At 36.2% G+C, this 19,576-nt stretch overlaps 1 protein-coding gene across 5 annotated transcripts in view; it reads left to right on the top strand.

Annotated features, from left to right (window-relative positions):
* Positions 1-19,576, top strand: part of GRM8 (glutamate metabotropic receptor 8) — a 710,606-nt gene that overhangs the window by 631,394 nt on the left and 59,636 nt on the right. The window contains exon 10 of one of the 5 annotated variants that reach the window (XM_070265030.1): positions 19,153-19,213. The exons of the other annotated variants lie outside the window; for them this stretch is intronic. Coding sequence (XP_070121131.1) covers positions 19,153-19,194 — 42 coding nt within the window. The 3' untranslated portion in view covers positions 19,195-19,213. Of the gene's footprint in view, positions 1-19,152; positions 19,214-19,576 lie in introns of those variants that run through there. 5 annotated transcript variants of the gene reach the window in all.

The raw sequence follows: 19,576 nt of genomic DNA, 5'->3' as shown, positions 1-19,576 counted from the left end.
CATGCTTTTCAAATTGCTTTCTTAATCCCTGCTCTTTCACATGTGCAAAAATGTGAAATTAATCCCAAACCAAAATCTCAAAGTAATCTAAAACCCAAATTGTGGAATTAAGATGTCTAAAACCAAAATTTATCATACTTGAAATAGAAAATTTATTGACTGCCTCCTATGTGCCAAAAAACAGGCTAACCTCTTTATCTAGAAATGACTCTAAGAGATGAATTTTACAGATGCAGGGAAGTTAAGTCAAGAAGTTTTCCATCCATACTGCTCCTATGAGCTATAGCTAGGGCTGAACCTATTCTGTTTGACTACAAGTCTCATGCTTTTAGCTGCTATTTTATACTTCTCCTTTATGCTTATTCTCTAGATCTTTGTTTCTATCAATGTTATCTCTGTTTTTCAGAGATCCAAACTTGAGAGGTAACATAGACTTCCTCTTTCCTTTCACCTCCATTTATACTCTGTCAGCAAATTATACTGTTCATTTGAAAGCTCTTCTATATCCATCCTTTCCGCTTCCAAGGGCGAATCCCTGGTCCAAGTCTGGGCTTCTGTGGGGACCTAAGAGCTGACCTCCTGGACTTGCTCCTCGAGAGTGACTTCCAGATTTCTACCATAAAGTTATTCCAAACACTTCTGCTTTGTTACTTTTAAAATATTTACTCAATCAGGCAATTTTTATTTAGCACCTTCACTCTGCTCAGTGCTGACAGCATGGATTGAGCTAGATGTAGCCTGCCTTCATGAAGCTTGATTTCCAGTAGAGGAGACTGATTTTAAACTGATAATTATAGAATAAGTACTTAATAAAAATTGTTATAGGTGCTATCAAAGAAACTGTAAAGGATTCTTAAACTAAAATTATTTCTTATTGATCATTAGCTCAAACCTAAACTTTTCAAATTTTGTCTCTCTACTACAGCCTTTCATTTCAATGAACCCAAATTTTTTCTTTTACCAAATCAACCAACCCAAGAATTCTTCTCTAGCTTACAAAACATTAGAGATTCTGAACATATGCATACTCGATCTGGATATCCATTATTTCACATTTCCAGATTTATGTTCTGTGCTGTTCCTGGGGCATTTATGGGTCTCTGCATCAATGACTATATGTACAGTTGTATCCCCATTCAGAAACTCTTCAGGAAGAGATAATAGTCATAATTCTTTTGTGTTCTTCTTAACTCTCAGTTCTTGACAGCCCCACAATGCCTGTCAAAGTACATTTCAAATAGTTTTCAGCTAAAAGGTGTTTGTTGAATTAAATGACCAGGAAATTGGTAAACATTTGCAAGCCAATTCTGAGTCAATGTGTGCCAGAAAGTGAGTTAAAGACAAAAAGTGGGGAAAATGTTTGGATTAATGGTTCTTGTCTCATTAACATCTCTGTGGCCTTTGATAAAGCAAATTATCTTCTCTGGAAATCTCAGTCCCCTAACCTGTAAAACCAGGGCTTGACAAGTTAGTCTCTCTTTCGCCCTCACTTGGAATGTTAGAGCCTAGGGAATGTAACTGCCCCCAGGATGTTTGATTTCCTCATAATTTCTCTAAGCCTCTCTCCAATTCTAAAATGCTCTTACCGTAGAGAAAATTGCCAGTTACGTAGGAAATGGTCAACCGCTCAGAGGCATGACCTAATTTTTAAGCAAATCCTAATTTTTAAGCAAATGCACATAAAGATTATTATGCATATGTACTGCAGTATGCAAATGAATTCACAAAGCATTTTAGAAGATAAATGTGCTTGAGGCAGTCATCAGTCTCATAAACCTTAATCAAGTGCATTCACATCAACATAGCATGATACAAACGGATGATCCAGAGTTTGAAGTACTTTTCCAAAAATCTCTATGGGGCATGTACTCACACCATATGTTTCTTTCAGTTTTACTGAGATATCTTAGGCAGGAAAAAGAAAAAGGATCTCAGTACTCAGTGTTCCATGTTAATTTCTAAATTTCTTTGCTCTCTGGTTGAAACAAACAAAAAAGGTGGACTATAAGTTATGGATGAGAGTAGAAATCTCCTAGTTCATTAGATTTTGCCAGTTTAGCATAACCTAGCTTTTCTTTGCACATTCTACTCATCCCTGCTCCTTGTTTATCATTCAGATCATTTTTCCTCTCCTAGAAATACGTAAGCGACTGGCTGGAAGACTTTGATATGACCCCAGAGAAGTTAATGTGTAAAGTAATCTCTTGGTAGAGATTGATTTTGATTTCACCTCACATTAGTGAGTTCCTTATCCCCTTCCACCACATTTTCCTTGTATTTCCAGTTAATGTGGTATCATAAATCGCTCTGCCACAATGCCTTAGGAGGAGAGAAGGAAATTATGTCTGCTAAGCAGCCATCTCATGACAAATTATAGTGTTGGTATCAAGACCCAGTTAAATTCACTTACATACCTTTGAACAATTTTTCTTGCATTTGATTTTTTTTTTTAAGTTCACTCATCCTGTGTGCTTTAAAGTCCCTCTGTAACTGGAAACGAGAAAAGCTGTTATTTTATTGAAAAGAAATTCATGATGGTTTAAGATAATTTAAGTATGGAAACTATGTAGGTGACAAGAGTTCTCTTCCTGTTGGTTGAAAACCTTATAGGGCAAACAGGAAAATATATATTTATTTTGAACAATAAAGGCCATATTTCTAACAAATAGAATGTTTTGTGGTCAATTCTAACTGATTACAATGTGCTATAGTTATAAATTGTACACAATTTAAAATAACACCCTGAGCATGTTCTCTTTCTCAGAATGGTACAATAATTTAAAGCTGTTCTATATGATTTGGTATTATACCAAAGAGTTCTCTTTCTCGTCACTCTACTACTGGTTTCATACTCTGTCTCAGGAAGACATAGATGCTTGCTTAGTTTTGTCCCATGAGCCATCACAGCATACTTCCTTTTGAATCCTGTTAACCACATATTTATTTTCAGTCATCTAAAAATCTGGACAAACTTCAGCTTCTACTTGAAATCATTCATTATATTCGTATTCAGGTCATCAATTATATTCGTATTCAGGTCTTAGCTCCCCGTAGAGGTCTTACCAGATGAGCCCACAAATTCTCTTTCATTTCTGCAGAGGAACAGGGTTCGGAGTTTCCTCTATTAGTGCATATTTTAGTGAAGAGAAGTTTACAAATGGACTCAAGTACACATTTTTCTCAATAGCTTGAATTCCTTTTCTCATATCAAAGTAATTTATCTTTATTTTGGAATAGTTGGTCCATTTCAAGTCATCTCCCCCATTATTGATCTGAAATACTGAACATAGCATAATATCAAAAGAAGAGCCAAATAACTATATTTTAAAATGCAATTTTATCATAGCATCCTGAAATCTCAACACCCTCAAATAGTAAAGCAAATTTGAAATTGTTAATATGTATAGAAGGAAAATTATTAATATTTATAACATTAAAATATTCTGTTTCTGTATGAGTTCTGATAAGCAGAAAAAATCTATTCCATTTTACATCGTAACTCAGTATATATTGTCATCATTTCCCAAATTTACTTTTTAAACAAATGATATTAGGTTAGGTTTTCCAAATTTATTAAGTAAAAATACAGATGTTCAGTTAAATTTGAGTTTCAGGTAAACAATGAATAGTTTTTATAAATATGTCTTATACAATATTTGTGACATCTCAAAATATGATTTGTTGTTTATCTGAAACTAAAATTTAACTATGTCCTGTATTTTGTCAGGCAAGTCTATACTAGGTTGATGAGACTAGATATATGAGATGAATGTAAATAATAAACAAAAAGTTAAAATTGTCAAATCACTTGCTGTAAGAATTTAATGAAACTTTATGTATATAGTTAAGACGCAGAAACATTAATTATCAGTGCAAATATTAGTTTAAATTACAAGAAAAGATATATCGGAATAGACCAGCGTTCCTCGGATAGATGACATCAAGTTCAGTGGCTAATAGTTGCTGTAAGCAGAATAAAGGCCTCCCAACAAAGATGTGAACATGCTCATCACTGGAACCTGTGAATATGTTATGTAACATGGCAAAGGGGAATTAAGGTAGCCGATGGAATTAAGGTTGCTAATCAACTGATTTTAGAATAGGTAGATTATCGTGGATTATCTGAGTGGGTCCAATGTAACTGTAAGAGATCTTAAACGTGGAAAGGGAGGCAGTGTCAGAGATTCAACGTGAGAGAGATTCAACCTGAGAAAGATTCAACTGGCCATTTTTAACTTTGAAGATGGAAGACGGCCCTGAGCCAAAGAATACAGATGACCTCTAGAAGCTAGAAAAGGCATTTTCCTGTAGAGCCTCCAGAAGAAAAACAACCCTGCCGACACCTTGATTTTAGCTCAGTGAGACCCATTTCCAACTTTTGACCTCCAGAATTGAGGGATAAATTTGTGTTTTTTTAAGCCACTGAGTTTGTGGTAATTTGTTGCAACAGCAATAGGAAACTAATGCAGTAGGTAAGTAGTGTGTACATTAGTGCTGTAGGTGACTCCTTGTGTAATTTTCTGCCATTTTCAGACAGGGCATACCATTCCTTAAGACCAATTATCTTATAGTAATAATGATTATATGATTATGTTTAATATTGAAACCATTTTTAAAAACCGTATGAATGCACAATTTGAAACATAGTATATTAAGATGATATGCTGTACATTAAATATCTTAATTTACGTTTAATCATGTGTATAGTGAATGAAGCTGCTTTATTTTTGCATTCTATCATTTTCATATTTAAATATTTTATTTATTTAATACCTGCAAGATTGGCTATATTCTTTATTGGTTTACTTTCTTGAGTAGTAAAGAAATATTAAAGTAAAAAAACGTGTTTATTCAACACATTTATACAACAACAAAACTAAAATGCAATGAAATATGAATTGCCTCCCATATTTTCTATCACGCTAGAGATTAGTGTGATAATCTCTCTTTAAAATAAAGTGTATATTTTAATTATAAATATAAAACACCCACATTATAGAAAAATTGGAAAATAGAAAAGTAAAAACATAGGCACTTAAAATGCTACCCATCTAAAGAGTGTGCTGTCGTTTGGGAGAATGTTTTCTTCCAAAAGTGAGTTTCAACCACTTTTTCAAAAGATTATGTAATATGTCATCTAGTGGATGACTGATATACCAGGTGTACTTAAACATTTTCCTGATTTTAGACATTGTTTTCTTTGAATTTTCACTATTATCGATCCATTTGAAATAAATTCCTTATCCAAACATAATTTTGTACAATTGTCATTGTTCCTTCAGGATAAGTTCCCCACATAATTATAGGATCAAAAATAGGACATTTTTGTGGATCATGATATTCATTCCCAAACTGATTTATAAGTTAGTGATACCAATTCAAACTAGCATCAACACTACAGGAAGTTCAAGATTTAATACATTATTATAAACCTTTGTATATGTATACTAATTTGTAGGTGGAAAAAAAATAAGACAAGTAGTACTACTTTGGGTACCAGGGTGATCTTTACAACTCTGATTTAAGTTACAAAGCTACATAACTTTGAAGGAAAATTTCAAGCCAATTTCAATTATGATATATGGCAATATAAGATACAGTCATTGAAAAAACAAAAAAACAAAATCTAAAATATAGGTGAAATAAAAGTTGAATATGATATATGTATATACACATAGACATATACATACATATATATCACATACATGTATGATGAATAATTATGGGAAACTTTTAGAGACTTTCATATAATGATCATAAAGAGGTGAATAAAATAGATTATAAGGATGTAATATTTGTTGCTAATATAGTATAAATTAAATTTGCTTGCTTATCTCTAAACTCTATTTAAAAAGAGACTCATTATCAAGCATTCCATGTAATGCTAAAAATTTCTGACAGTCCAGTTGACACAGAAATATTATTATCCTTTTCCAATGGTATTTTGAATTTTAATTAGTACAATGAGAATTGTAGTGTACAGTGGCTAGCAAATTTTTCTTTAAAGTTTATCATCTACATACATATTCTCATTTATGTCTACAAATACATTTTATTTTAATTTTATAAGAATCAATCTTTTCTCAGGTCCAAAGAGTTTTCAAGTCATATTCAAAGTTCCTTTCGTTATATGTCATTTTCCTGCATTCCTGATCTCATTTAACTTTGCATTCTCCATCTTCAAGATATTGAGTTGGGGCCAGCCCAGTGGCACAGTGGTTAAGTGCACATGTTCCACTTCAGTGGCCCTGGGTTTGCTGGTTTGGATCCCGGGTGCAGGCATAGCACCACTTGGCAAGCCATGCTGTGGTAGGTGTCCCACATATAAAGTGGAGGAAGATGGGCATGGATGTTGGCTCAGGGACAGTCTTCCTCAGCAAAAAGAGGAGGATTGGCAGCAGATGTTAGCTCAGGGCTGATCTTCCTCAAAAAAAAAAAAAAAAAGACATTGAGTAGAAGCATAAATTGGGAGAAGAAGAAGAGTACTAACACTTGTTGAGTGCCTATTACACTGAGCCCAGGACTTAGTGCTATACATGTTTGGAGTGATCACAGTTTTACAAAGGCCATATCATAAATATTCCCCCATTTTATCTATAGTAAAACTTGGTTTTACAGAACTTTGTGAGTTGTGAAGCTGGGATATAAACCCAGATTTGGCTTTGAAGACTAAAGTCTCTGAAGTCTGAATGTTAAACTATATTGTACTCCTTCATTTTAAGCATTCACTACACCTTTATTGAACTGGGCTTCTATAAAACCTCATAGAAATTGAAATGCACCTTATCCCATATAGGGTGAAATCCAATTGCTTGTTGGTATTCCAATTGCAAGTCAACAGGAGAAACAAAAACAGATGGAACACAACTCCAGCATCTGCTGGGGCTGTTTAAGTTACTAGATATTGAGCTCCTTGGGGGCTGGATACTGTTTTCTTCATCTCTATTTTTCTTGTGTCCAGCACAGAGCATGATACATAATAGACGTGTAGCAAATTTTTCTCGAAGGAACAAACCAATGCATGAGTGCATGAATAAGGCCAACTCTGTTCTCTCCATGTTGTTTCTTTTTAGAACCTGATGGTTGAAATTGTGTTCTTAAAACACCCAAAGAGAATGTCAAAAAAACTGTATATAGACATTTTTAATTTATGAAAAGAGTTATTGTATGTTTCATTATGTACACTTCTGATCATGATGAATTTGGGATAAGTATTTAATCTGTTTAGGTTGATTGAGAATTAGACCAATAGGTCTCTAAATCTCCTTCCTCTCACTACCCGCTTTCTTAAGGTTTCTACTGTTCATGCTTATTTTGTAACTGAAAAGCAGGTTTTACCTGAGTTCAGATCCATTTATCTAAGTATAAAAGTAAGGATAGGGGAAGAGAGGTGATAATGAAGGAGAAAGCAGGCTGTGACAACATGATAATAATAGTCAATAGAGGAACTTGAAGTGAAGAATGAGCAGACATTATGCTGACAGTGTTAGTGCAGACTGGGAAGTGGCTATGTGAATAAGTTGTTCCCAGCTGTATGGTTCAGACTTTTTACTGCCCCACTGAACTTTAATAAGAAAGAAATACTAAAACTGACATGAAGCAAGTAGAGCCAGTGATAAAAGTTAAAGATATTGAGTTTGGATATCCTGAAAGTCATCAGCCTTTGATGAAACACCCACATAGTTTTTCTTGTTTCAACTCCTACACAGGCTGATGCTAGGATCCTTCACATAAGAAATTACCCAAAGCTTCAGTATGGGGACTGCACCCATTCATTCTAAGCAATATGATCTTATTGTGGTAAACACAGAGTTTTAAAGCTCATGAATTCCAGAAATAGTTCCCCATGTCTCCTGTTTAAATAAGAGGTCTGGGGAGTTGGTGTCAAGATGGCAGCATAGGCAGACTCTAAACTCACCTCTTCACATCGACACAACAAATTTACAACTACTCTTGGAATAATTACACCTAAGAGAGAGCTGAAAACTGGATAAAAAGAACCCTTGCAACAAGGGACAGTCCTGACTGAGGCTGAAGAGGCAAAAATTCCTTTGTAGAAAGAAAAAAGCCACCTTGGCAAGCCACAGCAGTCATGGCTGACCAAGAGCAGTCCTAAGGTGTGCAGCCTTCCCTGAAGGAGTGGGGGACCTGAGCAGGGGATCATTACTGATTATAAGTATCTTTCGGATTCAGCACAACTGAGACAAGTGTCATAATATCTGACTTTGTTAACTATTAACTACAGTGGCGAATACCCACAGAAAAGCTATTGGACTAAGGGGGAAAAGCCAGCTCTTAAAGAGCCCATGCACAAATTCATGCATTTCAGAAAACAACCTAAAATCACCAGAAAGAAAGGTGCATGGTCCTTTGGTGAAAACGGACTCAACTGATAGACTCTGGGTGCATCTTGGTGAGTGGTGAGACCTCTCCAAGGAGTGAGACATTGGTGGCAGCCATTATCATGACCTAGTACAGGTGTGCTAACACACACACTGGCAGACACCATTGGAGTTCTTCCACTGGACTGTTAGCCCAGAGTATGCCCAACCCACTAGAGCACCAATTTAATCCAGCTCAGCCAGGGCAGACAGCCCACTCTAGGGACTGGCCCCACTCAACAGCAGGCCCTTGGACAATGTGTGGGCCTGCATAGGCTGGGTGCCTGAATCTTCTTTATCCAGGTAAGAGGGTCTGGGCCAGGTGGCAGGGCATGCATGAAGAACAGGTGGAGTGTTTGGTGCATTATTGGAGTGTGTGGGGCCTCTGCAGTGGGGTGACTGGGTCTACTTCAGTGGGTCAGGCTGTGTGCATGGGGTAGGACTGTGTTGACAGTGTGTCTGGCCCTGTAGGTGCTGGGGCTTATTAGCTATAGAAGACTTGTGCTTCTCAAATAGCCACATAGAGGATTGGCCCCACCTTCTAAAGCCTGAAACAATCAGGTGCTCCTATGCCTGGGGCAAGCCCCAATCAGCTGCAATCATGAAAGAAATGACAAGAGCCTTGCAGGCTGAAGGACTACAGAAATTGTAAGCCCCTCAGCCTAGCAACTAGCCATGCTGGGGGCCTATTCATTTAACAGAAAACTGCAATAAGAATGTGCTATTAGATCTTGCAATCAACTGTGCTTGGGGTCCCCATGCCCAATAAAGTGACTGAAGGTTCCATAGCAGCCACACACAGCTTAACATTACAACCAGCTGGCCAAAGGGTCAGCCTAGCCTCCCTGGGCACCTGCAGCAAGAGCAGCTCTGCCATAACCAAAGGACACATGTAGCTGACTCAGGGGCCACCCCTGGAACGTTTGGAAGTGACGACGAGAGGGAACACACTACAAGACTTCATAAGGCATCTCTTACATAAGGCCACCTCTCCAAGATCAAGAGATGTAGCTGACCTGCCTAATATATAGACATAAGCACAGAGAAACAGGCAAATGAGGAAGCAAAGGAATATGCTCCAAGTAAGGAAAAAGACAAAACCCAAGAAAAAGAACTAAATAAAACAGAAATAAAACAATCTACCTGACCAGGAGTCCAAACAAAAAGTCATAAGAATGCTCACTGATCTTGGGAGAAGAATGGATGAACTCAGTGAGAACTTCCACAAAGAATTGGAACACATAAAAAAGAACCAATCAGAAATGAAGAATACAATATTGGAAATGAAAAATTCACTAGAGGGACTCAATAGGAGAGTAGATGATACAGAAGAATGGATCAGTTAGCTGGACAAAAGACTAGAGGAAATCACCCAAGCTGAACAGATAAAAGAAAAAAGAATTATAAGGAATGAGAACAGTCTTAGGGACCTCTGGAACAACATTTTGTTGACTAAAATTCATATTATATATGTCCCAGAAGAAGAAGAGAGAGATAAAAGGGCAGAGAATCTATTTGAAGAAATAATAGCTGAAAACTTTCCTAACCTAAAGAAGGAAACAGACATCGAGGTACAAGAAGTACAGAGAGCACCAAACAAGATAAACCCAAAGAGGCCCATACCAAGACACATTATAATTAAAATTTCAAGAATTAAAGATAAAGAGAGAATCCTAAACGCTGCAAGAGAAAGACAAGTTACATGCAAAGGAAACCCTATAAGGCTATCTGTTGACTTCTCAGCAGAAACCTTACAGGCTAGAAGGGAGTGGCATGATATATTTAAAGTGCTGAAGGAAAAAACCTATAGCCAAGAATAATCTACCAGGCAAGGTTATCATTCAGAATGGAAGGAGAGATAGAGTTTCCTGGACAAGCAAAAATTAAAGGAGTTTACCAACAAGAAACCAGTCTTACAAGAAATTCTAATGGGACTTATTTAAGTAGGAAAGAGAAGACCACAAGTAGGAATATGAAAATTATTTTAAAAAGGCAATAAAATCATGGGTAAAGGAAAAATATAGTAAAGGTAGCAGATCAACCACCTGTGAGGACAATATGAAGGTCAAAATATAAAAGTACTAAAATTACCTATTTCAAGGATAAGAGGGTAACGGACACACACATACGAAAAAAGGGGTTAGATATGGTATCAAAAATGTAAAATGTAGAAGGAGGGGAGTAAAAGAGTAGAGCTTTTAGAAAGAGGTCAAACTAAAGAGACCATCAACTTAATATAGATTGCTATATACGTAGGTTATTATATACGAACCTCATGGTCATCATAAACCAGAAACCTATAATAAATACACACATAATTAAGACAAAGGAACCCAAACATAATACTAAAGAAAGCCATCAAGCCACAAGGGAAGAGAACAAGAGAAGAAGAAAGGAACAGAGAATTACTAAAACACCCAGAAAAAAAGTTAAAAAATAGAAATAAGTACATACTTATCAATAGCTACTTTAAATTTCAGTGTACTAAATGCTCCAATCAAAAGGCATAGGGTGGCTGATTGGATGAAAAAAAAATGAGACTCATATATATGCTGCATAGAAGAGACACACTTCAGACTTAAAGACACTCATAAACTGAAAGTGAAGAGGTGAAAAAAGATACTCCATGCAAATGACAATGAAAAGAAAGTTGGGGGAGCAATACTTATATCAGACAAAATAGACTTTAAAACAAAAAGTATAACAAGAGAGAAAGAAGAGCACTACATAATGGTAAAGGGAACAATCCAGCAAGAGGATATAACGCTTGGAACTATGCACTCAACAAAGGAGCACCTAAATATATAAAGCAATTATTAACATGCATAAAAGGAGAAATAGACAGTAGCACAATAATACTAGAGGTCTTTAACACTCCACTTACACCAATGGATAGATCATCGAAACAGAAAATCAATAAGGAAACATTGGCCTTAAACAACACAGTAGACCAGATGGTCTGAGTAGATATATACAGAATATTCCATCCAAAAAACCGCAGAATACACATTCTCTTCAAAAGCACATGGAACATGCTCCAGGATTGGTCATATATTAGGCCACAAATCAAGTCTCAATAAATTTAATATTATTGAAATAATACCAAACATCTTTTCTGACCACAAAGGTATAAAACCAGAAATCAAGTACAGGAAGAAAATCAGAAAAGCTACAAATATGTTCAGACTAAACAAAATGCAACTGAATAATGATTGGGTCAATGAAGAAATCAAAGGAGAAATCAAACAATACCTGGAGACAAATGAAAATGAAAATAATACATGTCAAAATTTATGGGATACAGAGAAAGCAGTTCTAAGAGGGAGATTTATTGCAATACAAGCATACCTCAACAAACAAAAAAAAATCTCAAGTAAACTGTCTAACAGTGCACCTAAAGGAACTGGAAAAAAAAGAACAAACAGAGCCCAAAGTCAGTAGAAGGAAGGAAATAATAAAAATCAGAGAAGAAATAAGTGAAATAGAGACTTAAACAGAATAGAGAAAATCAATGAAAGCAAGAGGTGACTCTTTGAAAAGATAAACAAATTTAACAAAGCTTTAGCTAGCCTCATCAAGAAAAAATGAGAGAAGTTTCAAATAAGTAAAATCAGAAGTGAAAGAGGAGAAATTACAACAAACACCACAGAAATATAAAAGATTATAAAAGAGTACTACAAAAAGCTATACACCAACAAATTGGATAATCTAGAAGAAATAAATAAATTCTTAGAATCACGCAACCTTCCAAAACTGAATCAAGAAGAAATAGAGAGGGGGCCGGCCCTGTGGCCGAGTGGTTAAGTTTGTGCGCTCCACTTTGTCAGCCCAGGGTTTCACCAGTTCAGATCCTGGGCACGGACATGGCACCGCTCATCAGGCCATGCTGAGGTGGCATCCCACATGCCACAACTAGAAGGAACCACAACTAATATATACAACTATGTACTGGGGGTGTTGGGGAGATAAAACATCACAAAAAAAGAAAAAATATTGGCAACAGTTGTTAGCTTAGGTGCTAATCTTAAAAAAAAGAGAGAGAGAATTTGAATAGACCAATCATCAGTAAGGAGATCAAAGCAATAATCAAAAACCTCCCCAAAAATAAAAGTCCAGGACCAGATGGCTTCCCAGGAGAATTCTTCCAAACATTCAAAGAAGACTTAATACCTATCCTCTCAAAGTCTTCCAAAAAATTGAAGAGGAGAGGAAGCTTCCTAACTCATTCTACGAAGCCAACATTATCCTGATACCAAAACCAGAGAAGGACAACAAAAAAGAAGAGAATTACAGGCCAGTATCACTGATGAACTTCGATGCAAAAATCCTCAACAAAATGCTAACAAATCGAATACAACAATACATTAAAATGATCACACATGTAGATCAAGTGGAATTTATTCCAGGGATGCAGGGATGGTTCAACATCTGCAAATCAATCAATGTGATATACCACATTAACAAAATGAAGAATAAAAATCACATGATCATCTCAGTAGATGCCAAAAAAGCATTTGACAAAATATGGCAGCCACTTATGATAAAAACTCTGAATAAGATGAGTATAGAAGGAAAGTACTTCAACATAATAAAGGCCGTATATGACAAACCCACAGCTAATATCATTCTCAATGGAGAAAATTGAAAACTGTCCCTCTAAGGACAGAAACTACACAAGGATGCCCACTCTCACTACTCTTATTTAACATAGTATTGGAAGTCTTAGAACAATCAGGCAACAAAAAGAAATAAAAGTGATCCAAATTGGAAAGGAAGAAATGAAACTGTCACTATTTGCAGATTACGTGATTTTATATATAGAAAACTCTAAAGAATCAACCAAAATAGTTTAGAAATAGTAAATGAATACGGTAAAGTTGCAGGATACAAAATCAACATACAAAATTCAGTTGCATTTCCATACACTAACAACAAAGTAGCAGAAAGAGAAATTAAGAATACAATCCCATTTACAATTGCAACAAAAAGAATAAAATACCAAGAATAAACTTAACCAAAAAGGTGAAAGATCTGTACACTGAAAACTATAAAGCATTGTTGAAAGAAATTGAAGACACAAAGAAATGGAAAGATATTCTGTTCTCTTGGATTGGAAGAATTAACATAGTTAAAATGTCCATACTTCCTAAGGCAATCTACAGATTCAATGCAATCTCTGTCAAAGTTCCAACAACATTTTTGACAAAAATAGAACAAGTCATCTTAAAACTTATATGGAATAACAAAAGACCCCAAATAGCCATAGGAATCCATAGAAAAAAGAACAAAACTAGAGGTTCACACTCCATAATTTCAAAATATACTACAAAGCTATAGTAACCAAAACAGCATGGCACTGGCACAAAAACAGACACATAGATCAATGAAGAGAATTGAGAGCCCAGAAATAAACCTACACGTCTATGGACAGCTAATCTTTGACAAAGGAGCCAAGAACATACAATGGAGAAAGGAAAGTCTCTTCAATAAATGGTTTTGGGAAAACTGGATGGCCACATGCCAAAGAATGAAAGTAGACCATTATCTTACACCAGACACAAAAATTAACTCAAAATGGATTAAAGACTTGAACATAAGACCTGAAACCATCAGACTTCTAGAAGAAACCATAGGCAGTATGCTCTTTGATACCAGTCTTAGGAGCATATTTTCAAGTACTATGTCTGACCGGGCAAAGGAAACAATAGAAAAAATGAACAGATGGGACTACATCAAACTAAAAGACTTCTGCACAGCAAAGGAAACCATCAACAAAACAAAAAGACAACCTAACAACTGGAAGAAGATATTTGCAAACCATATATCTGATAATGGGTTAATATCCAAAATATATAAAGAACTCATACATGTCAATAACAAGAAAACCAACAACTCAATTAAAAAATGACAAAAGATCTGAACAGACGTTTCTCCAAAGATATACGGATGGCCAACAGGCACATGACAAGATATCCAACATCATTAACTATCAGGAAACTGCAAATCAAAACTCCGATGAGATATCACCTCACTCCTGTCAGAATGGCTATAATAAACAAGACGGGAAACAACAAGTTGGAGAGGATGTGGAGAGAAGGGAACTCTCATACACTGCTGGTGGGAGTGCAAACTGGTACAGCCAGTATGGAAAACAATATGGAGATTCCTCAAAAAATTAAGAATAGAACTACCATATGATCCAGCTATTCCCTGCTGGATATTTATCCAAAGAACATGAAAACACGAATGCGTAACTATACATGCAGTTTTATGTTCATTGCAGCATTATTCACAATAGCCCAGACTTGGAAGCAACCTAGATGCCCATCAATGGATAAAAAAGATGTGATATATGTACACAATGGAATACTACTCAGCCATAAGAAACAATGAAATCTGGCCATTTGTGACCCAGCCCCAAATATGATTTTTGGCATTGAATTCTTTTCCACTTATTTCTTCCTTGGCCTTTTGGCATTCTTATGTTTTTTATAACCACAGCCAAAGCTGAGAAATTTCTCATTGGGATCTCTCAGTATTTAACACTTAGAGTTTTACCAAATTGACTGAAGAATTGTTTACAGTATTAATCATCATTTTTTCCCAATGGTTTTCTAAATTCACATTGGTACATTCCTTGGCCTTTGCCCCACATTTAATTTTCTTCCTCTTCCTAAAACTTGATCCTATTAACACACAGTTAACATCATTGTTCATTAAGGCACATATTCTTCATCTTCTTGATGGTCTTTGTGGTGGCCTTATGAGAACTTTCCCTCAGCAAAATAAAAGGCATAACACATAGAGGCATTCTCATCACAATCCATCTTGGAGGCAAGGATAATTCAAGAAACACAAGAGATATTATAAAATTGCCTGATTGTCTATGGATTTGTCCAGGATATTTCCATTGTAAAATTCTCAAGGCAACGTCTTGCTAAGACCGCACAATTCAAATCAGCTTTCCCTTACTCATGTCAAAGTTCATCATATCTATTGCTAACTGTTGGAATTTAACATAGGTATAAACCAGGAAGTAGTGGGTGAGCATATTGTAGCAGACTTGAAAGGACAGCCCAGCTCTGAAATACTAAGCTTTCCACTGAACTTGACCTTAGTGACATCTGAGTCTTTCACATACTTGGAGACCATGGGATAGCTGCTACAGGTAGTACTGATTTCCCTTCTCCCCACACCCTAAGCAAGGAGGACTGCTTATGGGTATCTCCATAAGAAGAAAGGGCAATTTTCTCAAAATAATGATGCATATAAATTTTAAGAATATCTCCATGTGGCTTTCTACCTGTTTCCTTCACCAACACTCTTTGACCCTGGCTATGTAACCTCACATAGGTTACATAGCTTAAGACACAGATTAAATTTCCCTTTAGATTCTAATGCAAACCTTCAAGCTAGTATGTCGACAGACTGGTTTCAAACTGTGGTCAAAATATTTCACAAATATGTGTCAATGTGACAAGGGAGACTGTGACAGAGTATGTACAAATCACAGTGTCAGCATTGAGAGATATTTTAAAGTTCACTAAATCCAAATGCCCATCAAGAATTGATGCTAACCAACCATATGATGCCTGACCACCTCCAGCAACTAAAAGCTCTGTATCTTCCAAGCTAACTTGTAATATAGTTGTCAGCAATGACTCCAAGTTTTCCTTAGGTTGAGTTAAAATTTCTCTCTATTTAACTTCTATTGATGGGACCGTAAAAACATCAAGGCTAACCCTTCATCTTCTACTTGGCAATCAATTAATCCTTTATATAATTATCTGAATTTTGTTTTCACTTTAAACATGCTCATTTCCTTCAAAAGTCCTTCAAATATTCTGGTTTCTCCATTTCAAATGTTCAATAAATCCCTTTTGAAATTTTTTGACAAGGATCACGCAGAGTACACCACGAGAGGTTGGAATAGCACGGGTCACTTCTATCAGGGAACGGGATTCAATGGATTTCTTAATGAATACTAAGATCATTCACCTTTCATTTGGAAGCTGTATCAACTGTTGAATCATATTGAGCTTATTTTCAACTAAAACCTGTCTTTTTTAAGTGTATTGCTCCTGACCCATGGATAGTGTCCAGTGTCATTTGCGTAGTCCTGTACAGCTTTTAGAATGCTGCTGTATATCTGAGGAGAGAACTTAGAAGAGCTGCCTCTTTCTACCAAATGATTCGTGCAGCAATGATAAATATGTACTGCTGTGGCAACTTTGTGATTGTGTCAGGAATATCCTATCTAGGTCCTGGCCAGTGGAACGTCAGTATTGAACAGCTGAATATAATCTGGATTTACTGATGATCTCCCCTTTCCTTCTTTTTTTTTAAAGATTTTATTTTTTCCTTTTTCTCCCCATAGCCCCCCAGTACATAGTTGTATATTTCTCATTGTGGGTTCTTCCAGCCGTGGTATGTGGGACGCTGCCTCAGCGTGGCTTGATGAGCAGTGCCATGTCTGCACCCAGGATTCGAACCAGCGAAACACTGGGCCGCCTGCAGCGGAGCGGGCGAACTTAACCACTCGGCCACAGGGCCAGCCCCATCCCCTTTCCTTCTTATAACCAATGTTGTGTGTGTGTGTGTGTCAAAGCTTTCTGTTCCAATATTGTCAGAGTGACAAGAATGGGAATAATTGTCCCATTTTTCCAAGTTTTATTTACACTTATGAATTTCAAATTCTCACCTGTATTATGACAATTTTATTATATTTATTACCTTTATCCTGTGTATAGATGTGTCTGAGGTCATTTAAGGCATTTTCTGTCCTTTTCTTAAATATTTTCCCTTTAAATGTCTAGGTACCATGGTGAGGCAGTACAGCATGATAGTTTATAGTATGAACTATGGAGATAGATAATCCTGATTTCAAATACTGTCTCTGCCATTTGCTAGCTACGAGATGTTTAGCAAGTGATTTAAATCAATTGTCTCATTTAAAACAATCTGTGTATCGGAAGCAATAATTATCTATCTTAAAGGGACATTGGAACATTGAATTAGATATCTTTCAAGTACCTGAGAAATAGTAAGCACTCAATGAATGGCAATAATACTTATTTTTATTATTACTTGGTTGTATTGCGGTTTCTACACTGCATCTATCTTTATAATCTGTTCAATTTCTAATTTATTTCACAGTTTAATGTAGGCTTTCATTCCCCCACCCCTCTATGTTCAATTTAAATTATTTATGATCATATCAGCTATTCTCCAGATAAATACATACTTTCTGAATCTCATGAAATGATCTACTTTGTCTTCTCAAGGGTCTGTCTTTCTGATACCATAGGCAATATCCCAGAAATCAAAATCCAATAATATCACATTACCTATGCAACCAGCCTTTCTCACCCATGAGTCACATATCTATTCCAATATTTTAACCATAAATTGGAAGAAAAAAATCATTAAAAATAACTTTTATCCTCAAATATTCACTTTCATTCCCCTGTCTTCAGCGTTCCAATGTGCTTCCCAAATTTATTCTGGAATCATCATTTGTCCCCTCCCATCCCACCCCACCCTGGAATAGTTAGGAATCAGTAGCAATTACCGGATTTGTTAAGCCCCCACATCCAGGTTTGTGTTGTGGGAAGATGATCATTTATAGGTCAACTTGATCAGATCTGTATAGAGCCAGTTCCATTGATGGCCTCCATTCCTTATGATATTGGTACTTGCAAACACAGTTGTTGTCTGATATTTATTTACTAATGGTCCTGATTTATTCAATGAGACAAAAAGTTTCATATAGCTCATGTCATTCTAGGGTTGTGAAATTTCTTTAAACTTTCCCTTATACATGTCATCCATTATTCAAAACACATGCTACACCATTTATTTGAGAGGCAACCCATTTGACTTAACCAATTTACCTCTCAACTCCTAGTTGATGGCAATAAAACAAATCTCATTCACGTATAATACCAAAAGATGTATAATATACAAAGTATAATGAAACATGAAATTTAGGCCAAAAGCTGAAGTTGGAAATGTAATTTTCTTTGTCAGTCATAACTAAAAAATGCTCTAACCTGAGGGTTTATTAAACATGCTCACATGTTGCTGATTTATCCCTGTCCAGCCAGTACAGATACATTTTAGTATCACTATGAGTAAAACAATGGCAACAAAGGGGGTTTCATATTGAGGAGAGGGCATGGGGAGAGGGAGAACTCAGAGCACAGAAAAGATGTCTTGATTGATAGAAGTGGGGTTATTGTTGAACAAATTGAAGCCATGGAAAACTTGATGGTGGGTCATGGGAAAGTAGGGTCGAAGAAGAGGGGTTTATGTAAGGCAATATTTCTCACAAAGAGGGGACATGCTCTCAGCAGAAGGAACTGTTAATAGGAACAGATGCTTCATTCAGGCCCAGCCATCATTCTGGACCCTGGTCAAAGGGAAGTTGGTACTTCAATTGTGCAGGAGTGGAGGTCCAATACAAGCAAATCAGATTTCAGAAAAGAGATGAATCCAGGAGTCTAGATAGAGAAAATACCAATTAAGAGTCCCTGTTGTTTGCATTTTGGCAACATAGAGATTTTCCCCAAAGGAAATTACAATTTATTAAAAGTTACAGTTGTACTAGTAACAATCTCTGATTACAGAAGAGGAAAAATAATATATTTATCACTAATATTTATTGAGTACTAGTTGCCAGGCACTGATCTAACAGGATATTCTAAATGTATTAACCCAATTAATCCTCATGCCAATGTCATAAGAAATGTACTATTATTCCATTTTATAGATGAGATGGATGAAGAAATTGATGTGTAGAGAGGGGAGGTGACTTGCCTGAAGTCACAAAGGTAAGCAAGTGGCAGAGCTGGGATTTGAAGTCATGCTGTCTGGCTTCAGAATCAATTTCTTAATCATAATGCGTACGACCACAGGAAAACTATGTGGGGAAAGTAGAAAAGGAGGAAGCGCTTATTTGTCTGTGGGTGTTTTGGAAGACTTCATTGAGCACCCCTTCAGACTGGATTAGCTTCCTTTCCTTGTGTTTCCGTGATATCTTTTGTATGTCATGCTGGTATAATTGACTGCATTATATTTAACATATCAGTCTGCATCTGTTTTCACCACTAGATTGTTATTTCTTTGAAGGAATTGCCTTTCATTTTTGCATCCTTGTTGCCTAGCAGACGCCACACAGAAAGACATTCAAGAAA

This window comes from Equus caballus, chromosome 4 (genome assembly GCF_041296265.1).
Source record: "Equus caballus isolate H_3958 breed thoroughbred chromosome 4, TB-T2T, whole genome shotgun sequence".
Lineage (NCBI taxonomy): Eukaryota > Metazoa > Chordata > Mammalia > Perissodactyla > Equidae > Equus > Equus caballus.
The sequence above is the reverse complement of the archived record's forward strand: the minus strand, read 5'-3'. Positions and strand labels throughout refer to the sequence as shown.